The sequence below is a fragment of the Sylvia atricapilla genome, chromosome 6 (assembly GCF_009819655.1).
Source record: "Sylvia atricapilla isolate bSylAtr1 chromosome 6, bSylAtr1.pri, whole genome shotgun sequence".
Classification (NCBI taxonomy): Eukaryota; Metazoa; Chordata; class Aves; order Passeriformes; family Sylviidae; genus Sylvia; species Sylvia atricapilla.
This window is the reverse complement of record NC_089145.1, coordinates 37,724,204-37,745,953: the sequence shown is the minus strand read 5'-3', so window position 1 is coordinate 37,745,953 and position 21,750 is coordinate 37,724,204. Positions and strand designations below refer to the sequence as shown.

General features: G+C 41.6%; 1 protein-coding gene across 3 annotated transcripts in view; it reads right to left on the bottom strand.

The window, feature by feature from the left end:
• Window positions 1-21,750, bottom strand: part of PELI2 (pellino E3 ubiquitin protein ligase family member 2) — a 64,100-nt gene that overhangs the window by 25,223 nt on the left and 17,127 nt on the right. For 2 of the 3 annotated variants that reach the window (XM_066321572.1, XM_066321573.1), the window contains exon 2: window positions 13,938-14,067. In XM_066321572.1, coding sequence (XP_066177669.1) covers window positions 13,938-14,067 — 130 coding nt within the window. The remainder of the gene's footprint in view (window positions 1-13,937; window positions 14,068-21,750) is intronic. The other variant, XM_066321574.1, reaches the window with a different exon arrangement.

Here is a 21,750-nt window from a genome sequence, read left to right as displayed (position 1 = left end):
AGACAAAGCCACAACCTGAAGAAGGAAACATTACTCTGAAGTGTAACTAACAGTCTGGAGGGTCTGAAGCATTAAGTACTTGCCCTCGGGGTTGGATCAGCAAATCTAAAACTTCAGGAGAGCCTGCTTAAACCCACACTAGGTCCATCATGAAATTGTTGTTAGAGCGTGAGGCTTTAAGAGTTAGAGCATTACGTGCCTGTCAAATTGCATTAAGCAATATTAGAACTAGAGCAGTTTAAAGCTGTTTTGGGGCTGGAAGTGTCCCCATCTCTGGCTGAGAGCAGTGCAGGAGCTGATGCAGCAGAACTGTCGATACTTTTGCCACATGACTATCAAACAAGTCGGTTTCAATAATACAGGGTATGTCTGAACCAGCAGAGATTCACCTGTTACTACAACAGCGAGAGAAGAGAGAGGGGGAGAGAAAAGAGAGAGGGGAAAAAAAAAAAAAGGACAAACACAACAACAACAACAAAACAAACCCCCAGTTAAATGTTCCATCAGCAGGGATGAAACACTACACAGACACGGAAAATAATCATTTGTTGTGTCTGCTGAATCCTGAACTTCACCTTGCTGGGACACGGCAGCAGGGAGAGAGGAGCCGCTGTAATGAAGCCCCTCGGGATTACAAACATAGAGATAATTGCAGCTTTGTCTCACTGCACATCAACTTCTGCTAGGAAGTTCAAACCCCATTTCAAAAATTAATTCAAGATTTTTTTTATTTTTAGTGAAAAACAAATAAAAAAACCCACACGGCACTTATGGGGAAGGCATTCAGAAAAGAACAATGTGCTGGAGTTGTAAGAACAAAAGGCAGACATTCCTCTTGGAGAAAAAAAAAAAAAAAAAAAAAAAAAAAAAAAAAAAAAAAAAGCAGCTGAGTTGTTACAATGAGGCTTCTCCAGTGCAACACTCTGGGAGAAATGAGCTGAAATTCTGTCCTGACCTGGAAAGATCCGTTTTATTTGTGACACTGGGAGATGACACATCAGTGTCATGCCAGCAGACACACAGATCCATGACTGACACTTTCTGCTCAGACTGGCTTCCAAGGAAAATAATAGTTTTGAGGAAACCAGAGCTATGAAAGAACAGCATGTATCCTACATTTTTCCCTTCAGCAGCAAAAGCCCTCAGTACCAAGGAAAATACCAAGACAGCAGAAGAGTTTGAAGTGCAACGTGTAATTTTTAGTGCTTGTCTCTGTGCATCTCACTTAGCAAAGCGTGAAAAGTAGTGATTTTCAGTAAAGCTGAAAGAGGTGATCTAGTGTAACTAATACTCTAATTACAGAATCATGTCTCTTAGGCCAGGATTTCCCTTCACAGAAACATGAACAAACAGCAATGCAACAAAATCCTACCATTTCCTGCTTTACAAAGTTAACATCTGTTTATTCATGAAAATTCAAACCTAGGAGTCCGTGAAGATTTTAGGATTCAAGCCAGAACCACCAGGGCTCTGAACTACTTTCATGAACACAGGCATTCAAAACAAATGATGAAGAGATGAATTTGTAGTTCTGTATTTTTTGATTATTAAAAATCTTTTCTGGATCTAATGTTACATGGAATATCCTGCCAATACATCCCCTCCATTCTGCTGGTGCACTGTTTCAATCTGTGAATTGAAAGTTTCAAAGAAACTTGCTATGGCAAAAACAAGAGTCTCATTTTACCGGCTCAAGAGAAAAGAAATAAAATCAGATTATTACCAACATGGAGTGACAGACCAACACAGTGCAAGTGTGATTGTTACAAATGAAAACTGGGACATATCAAATCTCATCATTCCTGAGCACACCAGACTGTTTTTACTTTATGTGTATTCCAGTAGGAGCAAGGCTCTACACCAGTAGTGAGTGCTAAGTACAGTGTATACATGTTTTATATATTAAATGCAAAATGAGAAGGAAAATTCTCTTTTAAAGCCCCATGAGTACAGGTTTAACATTTTTCTTTCCAAAAAGAAAATGTTCAGCTGTGTTTTCCTAAAAAGCTCAAAGGCATCTCGCTGTTAGGCCAACCAGAAAAAGCAAAAACCAACATTTAGACTCCTGGTGTCCCTCACTTCCCAGGGACAAAAGAACAGAGGAGAGGAGCAGCACAGGACAGGTCAGTGGCAAGAGATGGGAGAGGGGAGGTTTGATGGGAAGGAGGATAACAGCAGGACTTTAACCCAAGCTTACAAACCAATTCATGAAATCAATTTCTTCTTTATGCTCTGTGTTATGTCTGCATTTATCATATGCACAGGAGGTGATGCATAAGGAGAAGACAAAGCACAAGCTTCTGTATCAGTTTATTTCCACAGTAAATGTCATCCTTCATAAAAAGTTCATACTCTGCATCCTTCCACAACTACATCACAGCCAGATTGTGTAGGTCAATTATCAAAGAGTTCAATTCAACCACTTCAGTCCCAATCTTTGATGCTTTAAAATCCTGGTAAAGTCAGAATTAAGTCCCAGCCCAACACTTTTGCAGCAAGAACACCACATCAGAGAGCAAGTCTCACTGTTTACACAGATAACCAACCCATCTGCCACTTGACAAGGAGACACAACCTGCCTCAGACAGGTATTAATCTTAGTTTCTGCCAAAAGCACTTTAATATAACCACAACCCCTATTTTCAAGGCAAGGTGTTTTCCCCCAATGTAGGGGCAAACATACCCTCAGTATAAGAAACTACTATAGAGAACTAGTACAGCAAGGCATAATCAGAAATTAGATTAATACAGCACTGATGATGCCAAAACATTCAGCACATTCTCGGCCTTCTCACTTTGCATGCAATTTCTTGCTGTTGACAAAGTTATCTCAGTGAATTCCAAAGGTGAATCTTAATCCACTTCAAGTCTCCACGAGCCAGCATGAAAAAGCATTCAATCATCATCATCATGGCTATAGTTAGCAGGCATTAAATAAATACATTTAAAAGTAGTGAATGCTGTGTGAGAAAGAATTATAATTGTAAATTATATTCCTCCTCCCAAGAGTTTCTATGTCTCCTTTAACACTGCTCATCTATTTCAGTAATAAGAGGATCAAGGTCTCTAGATCACTGCATAAACAAACAAAGAAAAAGAAAAACAAAAAGTACATAAACAGTAAACCATCATGGCAAATTAATGTGCAAGCTTTTACCAGTCTTGAGACCATGAGTACGTAATTTTTGAATGAGGAGGATTTCTGTTTTAAAGAAAATCTACTTTTTATCTTCAATGTTCTTCAAATACACATTGATACACAACAGGGAAAAAAGATATATAAGTGATAACAAGGAGACATCATGTACCTGTAGCAAGTGTCCTAAGTGCTCTCTCTTTCTTGTTAGTCAAGCCTGAGAAACATAAGGCTGAGATAATCCTGGAATACTGGACAGGTTGATTAAATACACAGATTATATCTGAGATTTATGAACTTCTACTGGTGCTAGCAGCACATTTCACAAGTGGGCAAGTGAAAGCTGGGAAGGTACTGCTAAAACACAGCCTATGCACCACCATATGTGCACAATTAACAAATGATTCTGGATATGACATTCCCTTGAAGACAACTTCCTTGACTTCAAAACAAAGAATCTTGGCAGCAGTTCAGAAATGACTTTGCAGACACTCAAGGTTTTGGCAGCAAAATGACTGAAGGACAATGGATTACATGAGGCTCCCAAGTTGTCAAACATCCCATGTACACAAGCTGGCTACAGTTCCTTCTGGAGTGACCTTCAGCCCCGGTTGTATCAGCAACTAAGATACCAAAATTGGTATGACCTTGTGGACACATCTGAATCACTGCAGCCTTGAGCAAATCCATGTGCTCTAAACCAGCACGTGCCGCTCAGCTGAAACTCCTCTGACCCTGCTCAGCCAAGCCTTCAGCATCCTGGCACAGAGCAAATGTTCCAACACAGCCTCCATCTCAGCCTCCATGACCCTGACACTGCTTTCTCCACAAGCTGGCACAGCTGGGCTACCACAGGGAAGGATTCTCTGCCCTGCTGCCCCTTGAGCATTGTTGTGGGGTTTTACCTGATGCAAAGTGCCTTATTCAGAACAAATCTAGGCAGGACTGTTACTCCTAAGGTGGGAGCAAGACTCTTTGGGTATCAGAGATCATCCAATTCACATTATTGCTCCACCACCCATGCTGCTGCCAAGTATTACCTACTAAACACTGGATCAGAATGGATTACAGCTCCACGGACACTCTTAACAGCTGCTTGTTGAGGCAACTATCACCTCTCAGCATTTGCATAACCCCAGTCCAACCTGAGGCAGACGTATCAGAAAATTTTAAATTTCAGAATCTTCTCCTTTCCACAGATGTGTCTGAAGCCATCAAAGCCTTTGACTGAGGAAGGTGCCTCCATACTCCTGTTTCAAAGTGATTTAATGCTTTTAAGGCTAAATGAGGTAACTCAGTGCCACCAAGTAAAAATCAATTACTACTTCAGCCTGGAAAAACCTCAGTGAATTAACAGTGCCACACTGGATGATGGTGTTCTCCCCTGTCATGCTGTATTTGGTATGCACATAGAGATTATCACTTACCATTATGGCTCAGTTTTAATCAGAGGATTGCTACACAGAATTTCTCAGCAGTCAGAGAAAAATCAGAGCCCTACCTCTACATTTAGCATGTACATATTCATCTGGAGATGAAAAAAAGGTGCCTCAGAAAGAGCCTTGTTTTTATACGCATCACATAATGGCACAGTGATACTTTCAGTATGACCCCAGCAGTATTTGCTACTACAGTGTAAAGACACCAAGAGACAACATTAAATAACCAAGGTATTTTTAACTAAGGAAACCAGAGTTAGAGAGTTAGTTTCCAGTAACAGACAAGATCATAACACAGGCATATTTTGAGACATTCAGCATGGGCTGCCTCTCAAACAAAACTGCAAACATTTTGTTTTGACTTATGCAGCTTAGTTATTACACTCAAGTAGCAACAGAGTCAATTCTTGTGACAAAACACCAAACAAAGATTTGAGAAAGCTTGGAGGAGGAGGAGGGCTGAGTTAGGGAGAGCGCTTTATGTGCTTTTACAAGTTTCGCAATCCAGCTTTCCAAGGCCAGCTTTTCCTTGGGAACAAACTGGGTGCAGCTGCCCATGCTGAAGCAAGGTCAGCTTTGTCCCTCCCTGCCTCCCACCTGGACCACCAAGGCACTGCCTCATTCCTGACCTCCAGCGGTGGAAGATTCTCTGCTGGACTGAAGAAGAGACAGAAGTATGGAAAACCAAACGCAAATGCAGAGCTAACATGGAGGAAGAAAAACTTCTGCATCTTTTACACTGTAGCCTACTGTCCAAAGTTTATAATGGTAAATGTCATTAGAGGAAGGCTATGAGCCAAAAGGAATCCACAAAGTCTCCCCAAAATTTCTTTCAGGCCCACTTCCAGCTTTTGTGCATTTGCTCTCGCTGTCCTATTCAACATTCCCTCCAAACCTCTGCAGAAAATTCCAAACTAGTAAGGCCTGTATATATAAAGTCCAGTGCCTCAAAGGTGCAAACTACAGAAATCAGCCCATAACTGCTGAAGGGTTTTTTGATCATTCACACAATTTTATTTGCATTTATGCAGTACAGAAGACATTTTGCTTTAATAACACTCACAAACTCTCTAAAAACCTCAAGCACAAAAAAGCACCTCTCCCTCAGCTTCTCTGAACCATATGATCTCTTTAATTAGCGCTTCTAGAATTCTGGACTCATTCAGCTGAAATAAAGCTTCAGCAACAGCACTGGTAGAAAGAGCACTGTGTGGGGAAGAGAACAGAAACTCTGATCCTCAGAGGCTGTAACTCACTATCCAAAGAACAGCTTCCCCAGAATTTCCCAAAGAGCTGGAGAACAAGCAAACTGCTACAGGTTCAGAAATTCCCTGGTCATCCAGAGTGTAAATGTGTATGCTCTGGTCCCACAAAGTCCTGATTTTCAGAGGTCATCTGATACTACAAAACAAAGCATCTCTTCAGTTAAACTTCACTGGCATTTGAGGTTAGCAATAAAGCCCAGAAATTTGCATTGTAATGTGGTCTATCTCATCAGGGAAGCTCCATATAGTTTTCAGATTCCCCTACTCAAGAACAGCCCTAATCAATGCTGAAGAGAAGTGGTTTAGACCAAGAGTTATCCAAGCTGCAAACTGGGACTGCTTTGACATCTAAGCCTTCAATCAGCTGTGAAGTGAGAGACTTGAGCATCTATAGGACCTGGAAGCAGAGTTTCTTTGGCCACACAAGCTTCATGAAAGAAAACTAAATACATAGAACTCAAATGTGTACTTGCTTCCCCTATTCTTATCCCAGGCTAGGGCAAAAGAGAAAGAGAAGTGGCTCTGAATATCTTAAACTTAACAGAACAGGAGAGGTTCCCAGGAAAATCTCTGGGACCACAAAAGTGGCAGTTGTAAACATCCAAGGCTGAGAGTGCACCAGCTCAGGACAGATCCCTGCGCAGACAGTGGCCTTGTTCTCATGCCACAGTCCCAGGAACTGAGAATTCCCAGGAAATGTGCAATCCTGAGCTCAGTGCATCAAGTCCCAAGTTTTTCAGGTGGCCAGGGAGTGATATCCCTCTCTACTTACTGGTATCAAAAAGCAGAGAAAAAAAGCATTCATCATTCCCTGGCTGTGGTGAACTCGGTGGAACAGAGATCCCTCAGAGCTGGGGGAAGAGAGCACTGAACAACAGAGCAAGCTGGCAGTGCTGGGCCTTTAACGAGCTTCCTCAAGTCAAAGCGATAGATATCTGCTGCTACTGAAATTAGAAGGCCAAAGTATAGATTACCACAAACATTATCTCACAGCAGGCATCTGCAGAGTCCAGAACTTCCTGAAGAACTGGCAGAATCACTGTGGACAAGAGATATGCAGAATTTCAAGGCAAGTCTGTACAGAACACACTCAGTCTGACACAGAGGTCACTCAAGTACAAGCTCTGATGTAGGTCCAGTGGCTGGACTCGTTTGTTTTCATGGAAGGACACCTCAGGGATGATAAAAAAAAAAGATAATGATCTTGTAGAAGCAAAGCCACAGTGCTGAAGAATTCTGAACTGCTTTATGACTGCCAGAGAATTTCTGCTCGCAGAGCTGAAGAGACTGGAGCATCCAGCCAATGAAGCATCACCACAAGCACTTTGCTGGGGATGCATCCCTTCAAAGGAGATTATCAGCATAAAGTACTCCCTGTTTTCTCCTAAAATATTTCTGAGGTCTTTGGTGTTGAATAGGAGCAAACCAGCAGGATCTCAAAACAAAGTAAATCCACATCTAAAAGAAAGCATAAACATGTCTCAGACAAGAGACCTACAGAGTGGAAAGAGGAATCTTTGAATGTCACAAGAGAGTCACCCCTCTTAGTTCTTCTCTTGGCAAACAGATAACATTGCTCATTTTGCAGATGGAGTCATGAGAGAGTCCCAAAAAGAGAAATATTTAGATTTTGTTCTTTCCAACAACAAAATCTCTAAACACTCTGGAAAACAAGTATTTTCTAAGTTGTAAAACAGGAGTAGCAGCTGTTTGTTTCTTTGAAGAGTTACTGTTGGCCCATGATGCTTCAGTTGCTTTCTCTGTTTTCAAAATAATTGCCCCTCTCAACAAAAACTTGGAGCAGAGAAGTCTCACCTCATCTTTGATGCAGTTTCAACTCCCCTGTTCCAGGAGAGCAATTCCATATTCTCTGACTGAGTACACACTACCTGACTTCTCCAAAACATCAATGTTCCATCCATTTAAGGCAATTTCTTTACGACGTTAGTTTGAGATAACAGGAAAAGCTGATACCCATCATCAGCTGCCACGTTCCCCTTGTCATGGCAATTTCTTTTGAGCATGAAACAATCTATACAGAGAAGAGGAATTCCTGTATTACAGATGCTGGCAGTCCCAGGCTCTAATAGTTGCATACAAGCCCCTGCAGTCATCAGGCTGTTCCCAACTGCGCTCCAGTGCAGGCCAAACACCTGGAACACCACAGCACATACCCATCACTTTAAAATTCTAAAGAGAATCTCTCTCAGTACTGCCAACTTACAGGGTTAGTTATCCCAAACAAGTTCCAAAGGCAGTACCACCACAGAGGCAGAAATACTGTGCTCAGGTCATCCAGCTTTATTTGATCCAAAACCAGACTGGGGAATTTGCCTGACTTTTAGGAAGCTCAGAGCAGCCCAGCTCTAAGGAGACATGCACTTCTAAGACCAGACCCATTCCAGCCAATTCAGAGTCCAAACAGAATAGATATGAAACAGGACACAGCTTCACCACTACAGCAGGTGGTCCAAAATTTCCACTCTAAATTCTGGGGAACGGTGGGGAAGCATGCAGGAACCAGTCGAACTGGAACAAGACAGTTTTAAACAAGTCATGCTGCATTAAGCTCAAGCTGTGAAATTTTCATCCTCCAGTGAAACAAGTGGCTCTGCCATCTCCAGTACAAATCCTACTCGTCGCTTTTCCCATGGCACAAAAAAAAACATTATCGAGGACATTCCGTGAGATTTGCAGTGTCTGACCTTACACTACAGCATTTAAACCTCAGCTGAGATGCAGCCTCTCCTTTCCCTGGTTTTGCATTATCACAAGCCCAAACCCTCCAGGTTATTTCTGACATGGTCAACGAAGCTGCAAAGTGACAGATCCCGCACAGCAGAGCTTCCACAGCCTGCCTCCCTGTGGGAAGCCAAGGGGAAGCGTATGGGGAAAAGAAATGTTCCTGAGTTTCTTGACACCAGGCCTGGTGATCACTGCAGCTTCCTCTGCTTTCAAAGGGCAGCACATTCAAGTAGAATCTGCTCTAAAATATTGATTTAGAGCAGATGTAGTTTAAAGAGAGTTTACAAGGAAAGCATTTTTTGATCTTTTTTTTTAATCCTCTGAAGGGAGAGCACAAAAACAAAAAGCAACGTTAAGTCATAAAAAAATAATTGTTGTAGACCTCAGCAATTTTTAATTCCCCTTCCTTCACTACACATCTGGGTTTTGTTAGAAAACACCATAAAATGATTTTCCAAAACCTTTGACATGCATTCTGTTCAATAAGACCCAAAAGCTCAGGAGGGAGGGTTTCAAACCAAGTAAGGGTTATTATTTATTCAGCCTTACCAGTGAAATTGGTGTAGCCATTTTCTCTTGTCTAACCATTCCCTGGTATTTGCAAGAGCACAGGGCTAGGGAGTTAGCATGTTAAGGTGATGCTCATTTAATAGAAGAAAAGGACATTAAACCAAAGAAACTATTATTCAAGCAGACTCAGTCTGATGAGCCAAGAAAAAGCTGCCTCTGCACAAGCCAGGGCTCTCGAGACACCTACACGATTAAGTTACTTCAGAACAAATTAGTGCTCCATGAACTGATTAGACCATAAATAAGCCCAACAGGAAAGAGAGAAGCCACTGACAGACACAGCATCCTCCTGACAGCAGCTGAGCTCTACAGCCCTCATTCAGAATGAACACCAAAAAGCTGTCAGTGCCAAAAGGATTTGTGGCCTTTTTACTCCCAATTCAAAGTACGTCAAAGCAGATGCAATATCTACAGTAGATAACTCATCACAAGAATCCTATACTTTCATTTTCTCTCGTCACTCAAAGCACAAATTGCAGCTCTCTCCCTGACCTAATAATTATTCATATGGCTGCATTTTGTTCTTCTCCAGCAGCAGCAGGAAACTTGATTAGAGCTGCAGGAACCCAGCCAGTGACTATCCAAGCTGCTGTTGTGATAGCACCAAGCAGAAGCCAACTCGGTAGGTAATTGGACTTGGAAGTCAGAGAGATCTTCCTCAGTCAGCTTGAAATAGTAATTTCATAGGGGAGAAAATAGGTTGCCTTTATCTACCACAGGTTACCAAAAGAAAACTTTGATCCTAAGAAAGACAGACATAATGAATACCAAGACACACCACCATAAAAACGTATTAGAGGTGTGGTTTTTCGAGTCTTCAGCAATCCAAAAGGCATTTAAAATCTTTTCTGGAGTCACTATTACACATGCAATCACTTAGCAAAGCACAACATTCACTTGTTAAAAAGGAATACTTCCAGTGCTCAGGAGCTATTATTCTCTTGCCCACTGACTTAATACTTTGAAAAGTCTCAATTACCATCCACACTTGTAACAAGGGAATTCAGTCATGCTTCCAGAGCAAGGAACCCTGGAGGGCTACTGTCAACAATTCCTGCTTTCTAATGCCATACTTCAAATAATTCAAATGGACATAAAGCGCCTTCTTCATTTCTCTAAACTTCACACCCATGGAAATAATGCTGAAGCCTCAGAAGCCAAAAGAGAAATCGAAATGCTTGCAGAGCCAAAGCCATGGGGGATTCAAAGATCAGAGTCTCCAGTAACACCAGTGAGCTCAGTGTTAATAATGCCAGCTCCCAGTAACCCTCTCATATGGGACTGGGGGAGTTCTCTCTCACTGTTCCACAAAAAGAATCCCAAATAACAACATCCAGCAAGAAGCCAGGGATGATCATGGAGAGGAGCAACGAGGAGAGAAGATTCACCTGTGCCAGGGCAAAGTGTTAACCTAGCGATCCACTGAATTAAGAGACTAAAACAGGAGCATCCATGCTTTGCAGAAATTGGGATCATAGAGTTTTATTTCTACAGCATATTATTAAGATCTGTAAGAAAAACTTACTGTCCTCAAATATTATTCCACAGTGATATTAAGCCAGTTCTGTTTCAAGTCAGACACCTCTTTTCCTGTTAGATTCAAATATCTCCAATCAAAAAAAAGAGAGTCACAAACCCCCAAAATACAAAAACCCCTTACGAAAACCTTCCCTATCCCTCCCCAAACCCAGTAAAGGCCAGTTCAGCATCCCATCATTCCCAGGTGATTGTTCTACAGACAACCTTTTATCCCACTCTCACCTGAAACTCAGCACTTACCAGAAAATGTCTGCCTAAGAAAAACCTATAATCATTTCAGACACCAGCAGACACTGACTGGAGTGTCCCAGCATTAAATATTGTGCATGAAAACAACAGTTAACACAACTTAACTACATGAAATAAACATACGACTCATTTCTGACTTCGTTAAACAGCTCCAGTAGCTTGAAAATAAAAATTACCAACCCTAACTATGTTATGATGAGCCAACAGCAAACTTACACCTAAGAATTTGATAGTCAGAGAAAAGTTTTCCCAAATTCTGTTATCATGACTGATAAACCTGCATCACAAGACCCAGGGTGAAGAAGCAAGGAATGCCCTCTCCTGTGATGTTTTTGAAACAAACTCTCTAATTCAGCTAAGGGGATTATTGAAATCTTGAGCAAGGTCCATATTCAGTTAACAAGGACTCACAGTCCCCCATTCCTCAAACCCCTACCCCAGACATGTCCACAGAGACAAGCTTAGGACAGCAGAAGAGTTTTAAGCTCTTTGTTACATTAAAACCAATTTTGGCAATGCTGGAAAAAAGTCCATTTCCAATGGTCTGATTTTTGTCAACTAGGGCACATCACAAAATTTACTTAATGGTGCCTAAGCACAGAATTAATAAAATAGGTTTTAAAGTCCAGTGCATAATGTTGAAGAGATGCCTCTAGATTTTATCAATGACAACAACTCTGGAAAAAACTTGAGACTTACTTCCCCCGCACAGTTTTTCCCCTAAATACACCCATATACCCTCAGAAGGCCAAACATTTCTGAATTTCCTTCAGCACCTCAGAAGGCAGAGCGGCAAAAAACAAGCACTCAGTGGAAAAAACAAAAGACAGTGATTCATATGCAATTAGCTCAGCTAAATTTACTACTGATGCCATTGCTACTCCAGCTGTCCTTGACACCTGCACAGCAGGGACAATGGAACATGACAAGCATCCTCTTACCATCTACTGCAGTGCTCAGGCTGCCACACCAACTTGAAATCGGTGACAGCTACAGTTCTTGAGCTGCTGCATTAATGCAATCAGCACAAAACCAGCCATGCACCTTATTCAAGCCTCTGTTTGTCAGAGACAAAACCAATGGAGGCAGTCAAGGGTTCTCCCACCTCTGCAAAATCCACCACCCAAAAACCATCAATATCCTACACTTGTCTTTTTACTCACAGATTCATTTTGCAGTGACAGACAAGCAGAACAAAACAGAAAATTGGTACCTGAAAAGTTAAAATTAAGGATGTGAAGGGAGGAAACTTGTTTAACATCCTATGCAGCACATGTTTCTGCTGTCTTATCTTTCTTAAATACAAGACTGAAAGACTGAGAACACAACTAAACTTTTGGGGTCAAGTTGCCCATTATTATCTAAGAACTAAGCAGCTCGCTCTTTATTAGCCTGTTTCTTCAGTCATTTACACAAGTCACATGCAGAAACCATTCTCAGTAAAACAATTCAAGCTCTGGTGCCTAAGATGTGAGAAAAGCTGATGACAGCATCTTTAAAATGTAAGTGTCCTTTCTGTGCATGGGAAGAGCACTCACTGAGAGCCACTGCACCACTGTTCTGGCACACATCCACCAGCCCTGCCCCAGACAGCAGCACAAATACACAAAAGCTCTTTTCTAAGGGTTCAGAGAAAGTGCAAAACACATTCAACTTGACACATCTACCCAAATCCTCAGCTCAGAGGAAAGGCTTTAATGTCCCAGATCCTCTGCTATCTTTATAAGGGCACTAATTTCTACAGCACACATATTTTATCTGCACTACAATAACACCACAGATGAACATTAACCAGATTCCTTGTGGTGTCTGCCAGGTGTTTAAATATTTTACAACTCAAATGCTGAAATACTATTTGCAGTCTAAATGCTTAAGATCATCCAGTGAGAACACATGTATACTTTCATCCACTATGTAAAACGTATTTTTTTCCCTATTTGTTGCATTTAAGCAACAAACCAGAATTACCAACATATACTATAGGTCTATTCTGAAAGTTGATTTTATCAAGAAGATTTAGGTCACAGAAGCTTTCATTTTGATAACAGAAACTGAAAAATATTTACTGTAACTTTTAATCCAAAAGACTCCACATTTATCTGCAGCAGGCAAGCCCTACACAATGTTCGAAGAGAACAAGCTCTGATATTGTGTATTTTGATAAGTTTAGGCATACACTGTGTATGGTGTGTATTAGAAAAGAAAACAATCCCATACAATGTATTAAACAACATTCCTCTTTTGGTCCAAGTCAGACAACACATTTCTGAGCACGGTGTAAATTCTCTCTCTCTCCCAAGAGGTATCTCAGTGAGGTATACAGTTCACACAAATCATCCTCTTCTGTGAGTGCCACCAGTTAACTCCCCCTTCCAGTTAAGCATAAACTCTACTCACTTCTTGCTTCTGAGAAAAAGGCTTTGAGAAGACAGATTGGAAGACCTTTTGCAGCTTGAAATACAAACCACCACCAGAATTCCAACCTGGACAGTCCTATACATTAATATGCCACTATGTTAATATATTAACCTTGCTGCTTTTCCTCCTTCACCCACGCTAAACTTCAGGTAAAAATTTGTACAGTATCATTAGCAAGAAAAATAAGAAAAATCAAAGGCCCAGAGGGATCAGAACACTTTATATAGCATGTCAGTTATCTTCCTGAAGAGGAAAGAAATATCACTCCAGTGAGAAAGACACTAAAATACTTTTTGTGGTTTAATCCCCTATATACTCTATGGCTCAGATAGAACAGTCAGCACTGACAGCTAGCTTTCTGAACAGGGGCAGAAAGGTCAGATTATCTCATACCTGAGCTTACAGACTATTTTAAACAGGTAACTGGATTAAAGCTATGGACCCCAGAAAGCAAATCCACTGCAGCCTCTTCATTAAACAAAAACATCCTACAAGCATAGAATAAACCAGCAGCAATACCCGAGTTATTCTCCACCCAGGCTCATCAGAACCCAGGATCTGCCCAGTGTCACATACCTTTGATGCTTGAGGAGTAGAGATGACGTGAACAGTGCTAGGTTTAACTCCACTGGCCTTAGATCGCTTATAAAGGGCAAATCTGCTTTTCCTGCGCCCCCTGTCACCATTAGGGAGGGATCCATTATACCTGGAAATAAAGGGGGAAAGTTTAGTATAAAATACCACCAGCTTGGGACACAGCAAAGGAAAGAGAGGTCATCTGGCCACAGTATTCTGGTATCATCAAATGCATGGGGCAAAACAAAACAAACAAAAAAAAAAACAAAAGCTAGTTTCAGGCTAAGTTTTGCTTCCTGAATTGAGCATTCAAACATTCTTTACCTACCAGTGGCTGAAATTTTATTCTCATTTAAAAGATAATTAACTACAAATTAAACATTCAGTATTTCAGCCACAGAAACACTTCTTCACCTCTAGACTCAAAGAAATTTGCAAGAACAAACTCTACACCCTCACTTTCATTTCAGAACATGAGGAGTTCTAAAATGTTTTTACTCTACCACCCGTCTCATACAGGAACGGAGGAAGAACAGGGGCAATATGGAAAACCAAAGTAATTCAGAGGCAAGTAAAACTATGCAAAAAGGAATTTTATTCACACAGAATGCTTTGCTAGTTGTGTCCCCCCCACCACCATTTTTTAAAAAACTTTAATCCTAAAGGCTTCATCTATTATTAAGGAGAGAGGATGCAAGTGTTTTTAATTTATGTGACTATCTGAAGCCTCACTAATGACTTTCTTTATCAGGTGTAACACAGGAGCCCTCCACAGTTCTTTCATCTCTCCCTGAGGACACAGACCCAATGGATTAATTATTCAGACAAGTCTGAAGCCTCAAGGGGACAGAGCTACTTCCCCAGGGAAGGGATCAATTGAAAATTTCTTTGCACTGCACAAGCACGGAATTCACCATCATCTCACCCCCAAGATTTAGGTCAGGTAGAGGCTTTTCACCACCATTCCTGCCAGCTCTCAGCTGGAAGAGCTTTCAGGGCTTTAGTGACTCTTTCACTCCTGATCCTCAGAGACTTTCGCCCAAAAAACTACAGTTGCTATTCCACTGATAAATCTCTTCTGTCTTACTGGTGAGGTCTGTTCTACACTGATCTCATATATCCATCTTCTACAGTCTTTATGATTACAGGTTAACACTGCAGGCAGAAAAAGAATATGAAAAGAAAAGAGGCAGCAATGCAGTAACTAGTTTTGGGGGTTTTTTTATCATTACATCCTGTATATGTAACTCTTTGTGTAACAGGAGAATGCACTTGGAGAGCCTCCTAACCTACCCTTCTAGGAATCCCAAAGGCAGGACTGCTAAATGACTGAGCACAAGCAAGAACAGATTTAAGATAAATTTTATCTCAAATCTCACTGCTCTAGAACTTAAAATTTAGACATTTTTAAAAATTCACTATTAATACATGATGCTAAAGCCACACAGAAAGTTGAGAGACTTCCAGCTGAACTTGTCCTCTCACTCCCATTTTCATAAGGGAAGACTATTGTATCTTTCTGGAATATTAAAGGAGATTCCCTAACACAGTACAAAACCAACAGGAATAAATTACTATTTCATGCCCAGCCTACTTGCACCTTGGAAATTTGTTATTAACTCTACTCCAGAGAAGTGCAGCCTGTGAATCCTCATCACAAGAAACCAATCCCTAGAAAAATACATAAAAATGTTCCAGAGGCAGCTTAAATACCAGCCCTTAAAATAGGAGTTCCTTGATTCTCCACTTGAATCTCCCTGGGTATATGCATGTGCTTTCTTTCAGAGACACTATTATCAGGAATATGCCAGCAAGTTTTAACTTGTTGAAGACAACATTCTTTTTACAACTATTTTTATCTGGAAATCTAAAAAAGTAACAATTCCCTCAGAAATTATATATAAATATTATATATTACCATTGCTAGTTTTACGTCCTGTCATTATTGGTTTTTCCTAATAGTTTTGTAACTGCTAAACAGTACTGATTAAAAGTAGTTCCACTGGAAGTTAAAACCAGGCAAGTGGAGTTTTATCGTTTGGGGGTTTTTTTCTCCCTCATTTTCAGAACACAATTTTAACTGGGGAAGACCACTGTATTTCATTTCAGGTCTCTGTGGGATTTAATTGCCTTTAAAATAGATAAATAAAAGAAGCTCAAGGTTACAAGACCTCTTGGAGTCTTCAAACAGAAAGGAAATACAAGCAAAGTGAATGCTGAGCTCATTCATCCTGATTAGCACTGACAAATTTTCATGAAGGTTTTCATTGTGCCCATTTCTATATTTCCTTTCCACAAAGGGCAGGAGGAATTGAGTGGTAGTTTTATGATTTGTTACCCTTCAATTATAGAACTGCAAGGTTGATTTCGATCCAACAGCGGTAGAAAGAGCCAGGACAATACCTAAGGACACAGACATGTTTTAGAAGGGGTGAAAAAAGAGGGTGTGAGAAGTTGCCTCTTTCCACAGCCAGCAGACGCTTTCATTTTTCCTAGGCTGGGCCTCTGAAGTTGCTCCCCACAAACCAACTCTCCCCATGGCACTGCAGCCACACCTTTGCTTCCCACCCCTTGAACAAGCTGCATGCCCAGTGACCCAGCAGTAATGCCCTGGGATCCAGCCTGGCAGGATTGCTCCCTCCCACCCCTCCATGCCCTGCTCCTGAGGCAGCAGCCCCACAGCCCTGGCTGTCTCTGCCCTCCTGACAGGAGCCGTCCCACAGGACACGGCTGGGTTCAGCACCCAGGAGGAGGAATAGCTGCCCACACCTTGCTGGGTCAGCTTTTCCAAGCACAGGCACGAGGAACTACAAAAAAAACCCTGCCCTACCCTCTCTTCTCCATCGCTCTCAGCTCTTCCACTGAGCAGTCTCTGGGACAGCAACAAGTGCCCCTCTCCGAGCAGCAACAGGATGGAATCACAGATGGAGAAGGGACAAGGATTGAGGATGCAAATTCCCCATCACCAAACACTTCCTCTCACAAAGCAACTCCACAAGCAGAAGCCATTTCCCTTCTCCTCTGCACTCTTCCAATAGCTTCAGGATCAGCTTAGGGACCAGCACATCAGCACACAACTTTTTGGTTCACAAAAAGGCCAGTACTACCAAAAGAACGTGCAGGTGGAACTCTCCTTCGCTCCACCAAAAAGCCCGGAACAAATGTTGTTTCCCACTAATAAGCAAACTAGGAAAAATCAATTTCACAGCGACAGAACAATCATTTCTGAGAGCACCGTGCCCACAGACAGATCCATGGGGCACTCTGGAAGTTCTCCATATGTTCATCAGACAAACACCCGTGGAAGGAGCAGTCCTGTACTTTTTGCAAGTGCTTCTCAGCGACAGCAGTACTGGGACAAGCTGCATCATGAAACCTCCTGGGCTAATTATCTCAGTTGATAGCACTATTCCTTGCAAATAAGGGAGTGGTGCTGGCATGGGCTGTGGGCACCATAATTATCGAAGCCAGTTTCCTACAGATTTACATCAAACACTTGAAGAGTTTGGTATACAATGAGCTGCAAACTCCAATTAAGCTTTTCCCATGGCTGGGATATGTAATGAAAGCCTCTCCTCCGCCTGGATTCAGGGCTGTCTGGAGAGCAAGACCACACATGCTCTCTCCCACAGTCCACTGTGGCAAGTTCCTACTTTCTACAAGTCTTGTACTACTTGTACTACTACAAGGACTTGTCTACTTCAGAGATCAGCAACAAGCTTTGAACTGTTTGTCAGAAGGCTTGTTACACAAGCTTTTTTGGTTTATGTTTATTTTGGTTTTGTTTTTTTAAAAAAAGCCCAGCCTAGACAGCAGCAAAGAGTAAATGGCAGTTCTGTTACTTGGAACAAGAGCTCTAAATCTCGGCCTGCCCTTTGGAAAGTTTGACTTCAACCCAAAGAAGTCATCCTTAGAATTAAGGTATCTACTAGCTGACATTGAAGGTGTTGCATGTAGCTGATTATTTTTACAACGCTATCAAAATATAAGCCATTATAAACTTAAATACTTCTGCATACCTATACAAACTACATCCCAGAAGACTAAAACTGAACAACAACTGGTTTTCACCAGTAATATTTCCCCCAGACAAAAAGGAGCAATTTTACTTTGCCTTCCTTGTCTATTACTAACAGATCTACAGCACAGCACATTGTTTTTGGAAGAAAACCATCCCAAATGACAGACTTGGCTATAAACACAGGAGATGCTGCAGATCAGTTGTTTCCATAGCTTTAGTGAGTCAAACAGCACATCTCTGCTCACTAAACAATAAAGGTGCAGAAGTGAAATCAGACTGCAGTACGTCTTCCCTTGTAAGTACATTCTGATCCCATATTTGGCGGAATACTGTAGTACATACTCCACACATAGCAAAATTCAATTTGTGCTTACACTGTATTTTCACCATCCCTGAAACAGTGTGGTCCCACACTGCTGCCAAAAGCAGCAGTCTCACCTTTCATTTGTTAATTAGTTCCCACTACTTCTCTCCTTGGTTCACATCAAGGGGAAACAAAACTAGATTTATGCTTTAAGTTCAGTTTTAAAACCACATTCCTCACTCTCCAGCCCACTGCAAAGCCACAGAAGCAGTTATATCAGCAACATGGAAAACAGCAGAGAGCAGGGGAGATTCCCTTGGAAGTACTGTGAGTCTACAGCTATCATGACATCCACCACACATGAAGGCTAAAGAGACAGTATTCACCTTTGCAATGCCCAGTCCCAGAACTTTTCACTGCTCCACACTCAAGTCCTGACTAACTGGAAAGCCTTCTGCTGCTGAAGTATCCAGCACTCCCTTCCCATGAACACATATGAAAAGGGGAAAAGTCAGATGTTTGTAGCAAAACACAAACAGAAAGCCTCAACATAAGCAAAGCTGACAACAAAATAAGAGTATTTGTGTCTCCTTTTATAAAATATCACTGCCAGTACTTCACAGTCTTTACACCTTCTTCCCTTATATCAACCTCAACAATTCATTTTGTATCTAGCAATATTTCAGCAAAAGAATGGATAAGGATTTCCTTTTACAAAAAGGCAAGAATTATTTCAAACACATTTTTCTGCATCACAGCTTCAGAAAACAAGCAGTTGCTGTCTGCCAGTTATCTAAGAATTTCAGTGAAACAGAACAGTGAAGTAATTCTCAAACTTAATCTCATGAGGAAGAGTTGCCAAATAGCAAAAGCACAGCTAAGGACTACTTCTGTACCAACAGGACACTCCTGGTTCATTTCCTCCTTTGAACTGTGTTCTCTGGTGCTGTATCAGTGTCACAGACATTCACTCAATATGAATTTAGGTCTCAGCTTGTCTCCAGCTGACTGCATGCATCAGTGTCTGTCTCAGAAGTAGCCTCCACCACCAGAAGCATTGCTAATCCCATTCCTGTTGGGCAGTTTCGGCAGTGAACACACGACTGCTCCGTAACAGCACAGGACTTCACAGTCAGACAGCACAGGTCACTACAACAGATTGCAACAAACACCTTTAATGCTGAAGTTTCTTGGAGGCTGGAAGGAGGACACTGTTTTACCCTTGTTGCCCTCATCTCCAGGCACTCAAGCACTGACTGAGCAGAAGGTTCCCTTTCCCCACTGCATCGATGCACTTCTGGAATAGGGTACAGCTGCTTTCTGACCACACGTGACAGAAAATAGAGCTGGAAGAGTCACCTGCTCCATCCCCAACTCAAAGGCTTGATCCAGCAGATCCATGCAGATCTGTACAAGTTAGCCTGGAGGATCCAGGCCTCCCCACTGTGTTTCAACATCTTTAGAATTAAAACTTTCCCCATGCACACAGCAAAGGAGATTCAGGTCAAGCAAGTCTCCTGCATTTCCTGCCAAATCCACCAAAGAGCTTAAACAACCTGTTCTCTCTTCCTTCTCACAGCAGGCTCACGTGCTAACAGATTAATTCCCATCAGATTTTGCTTTCTTTCTGAAGGAAAATGTTTTAAGTGGTTACAACAGCAAAACTAAAGTAGTACTAAGTAGAAATGCTACAGCAATGACCAACTCATGGATAACCAAAGGGCTTCCATCCTTTGATTAACAAAAAGCCACTGATCCAAGACCTTTGCTTTATGCAACCTGAGAGGAAGTCCTGAATGAAAGACACAGTCCCACCTCAGACTCTGCTGGCTAAGACATCTCCATAGGCAGAAATGCCTCCTAATCACTACCAGTCCTACAGCTTAACAAAGCCAGTCTTCCTGCAGAGCAAGAAAATCCAAACCAGCAAGTTCCAAAGTCCCAAATAATCTCATCTCTTTACCCAATTAAAAGCAATGTTTTTGCATCTGTGAACTTGATTATCCATAAGAAAGGTATGGAGTTATTAATTGTGGCTATAATCAGTTTGGGGTTGTTTGGGTTTGTGGGGGTTTTTATTGGTGTTGTTTTTTTTTGTTTTGGTTTTTTTTTTGCTTCTGAGACAAGTGTTTGCTCTTACAACTTGCATTTGTGAAGTCATTTTACTATCATAGAACACTCCAGGAAGCATTCCCTTCTCCAGCACTTTTGGAACACTCGTCTGCACAGTGATTAGCCCAGTATGTTCACCACAAGCCTTCTCCTCCCCAGCACCAATTTTATTACTCCTTGCTTTGTTTACTGCTCCCTGTACTGTCCTCAAGCCTTCAAAGCGGCTGCAGTGATTCAGTGAACTGCAGCCTGACCTGATCTGTGCCACGACCTCAGATTTTTCAGAGAAAAGGCTGATTTGCATCACTGGCTCATGATCAGGAGTTACTTTTAATTACTTTTTTTTAGCTACCTTTCAAAAATTGCTCCTACCATCAGGAACCCAGCAGTGAGCTGGCCTCAAAACCTCACACTACACTCACAGAGCTTTTATGTTCACATCCACCCAGCTGGTCCCATGGATTAGCTGAGCACTTAGTAAAAGGTTATGTACACCATGAAGAAAAGCATTCAGAGGCACCTACTGCAGATCAGATAAACTAGAACCTACTTTCCTCTTTCACAGGGTATACAAATTAAGTAGAACCTTATCTACTGGAACACCACAAGAAGTCACATGTGCAGTAGCTGAGGTTCTCCAGGGTGACCTTAATTATTTCCTGGTGTTGTGGAACAGAACCGGTCACTCTTCTGGTTTGGAGGGTAAAGGCTATTCCTGGCTGCTGCGGCCTCCTCCTGTTCCTCCACACCTCCACCCACCAAGAGATGAAAGAATCTGGTACCCTACAGATCAGGTTAACTCATTATTTCTCTAATTATTCCACTCCACACATCCGCCTCCAGCATCAGCAGGATTACCCTGCTATTATAACAGCTGTAACATAAGAATAATAAAAAATCAAGTTTGTTTCAGGAAGAATATTTACAGAAAATACAGCTGACTAATCCTCATGTATGTTTAGCTTACGTGATGCAGGCACTTCAAGAAAAACACACCTGATCTGTATTAACTTCACTCCATACAGAAAGTTAAAGGATGCTCTTGGCTTGCAAATACCAAATGGATTGTGTAAGAGCTGCTTTTAATCAGCTTTATTTACACCACACATCCAGCTTCCCAAAACTCTTTGCTATTTTGATAGTCTTCTCCTCACTGAGGGGCAAAGAAAAGAAATTCTGGAGTAAGAAAATACAGAAGTAGCAGAAAAGCAGCAGAAGCAACCATCCCCAAGTGAGGGGCACAGGAGTCAGGGCTTTACTACAGCAGCTACTTGGCACAGAAGACCAGGGAGATCCAATCAGGAATACAAAAGAGCTGGTGTTTCTTCTGGGCTGGGAGAAACTTTCTGCAGAAAATCCTTATTACTCTCCTTGAT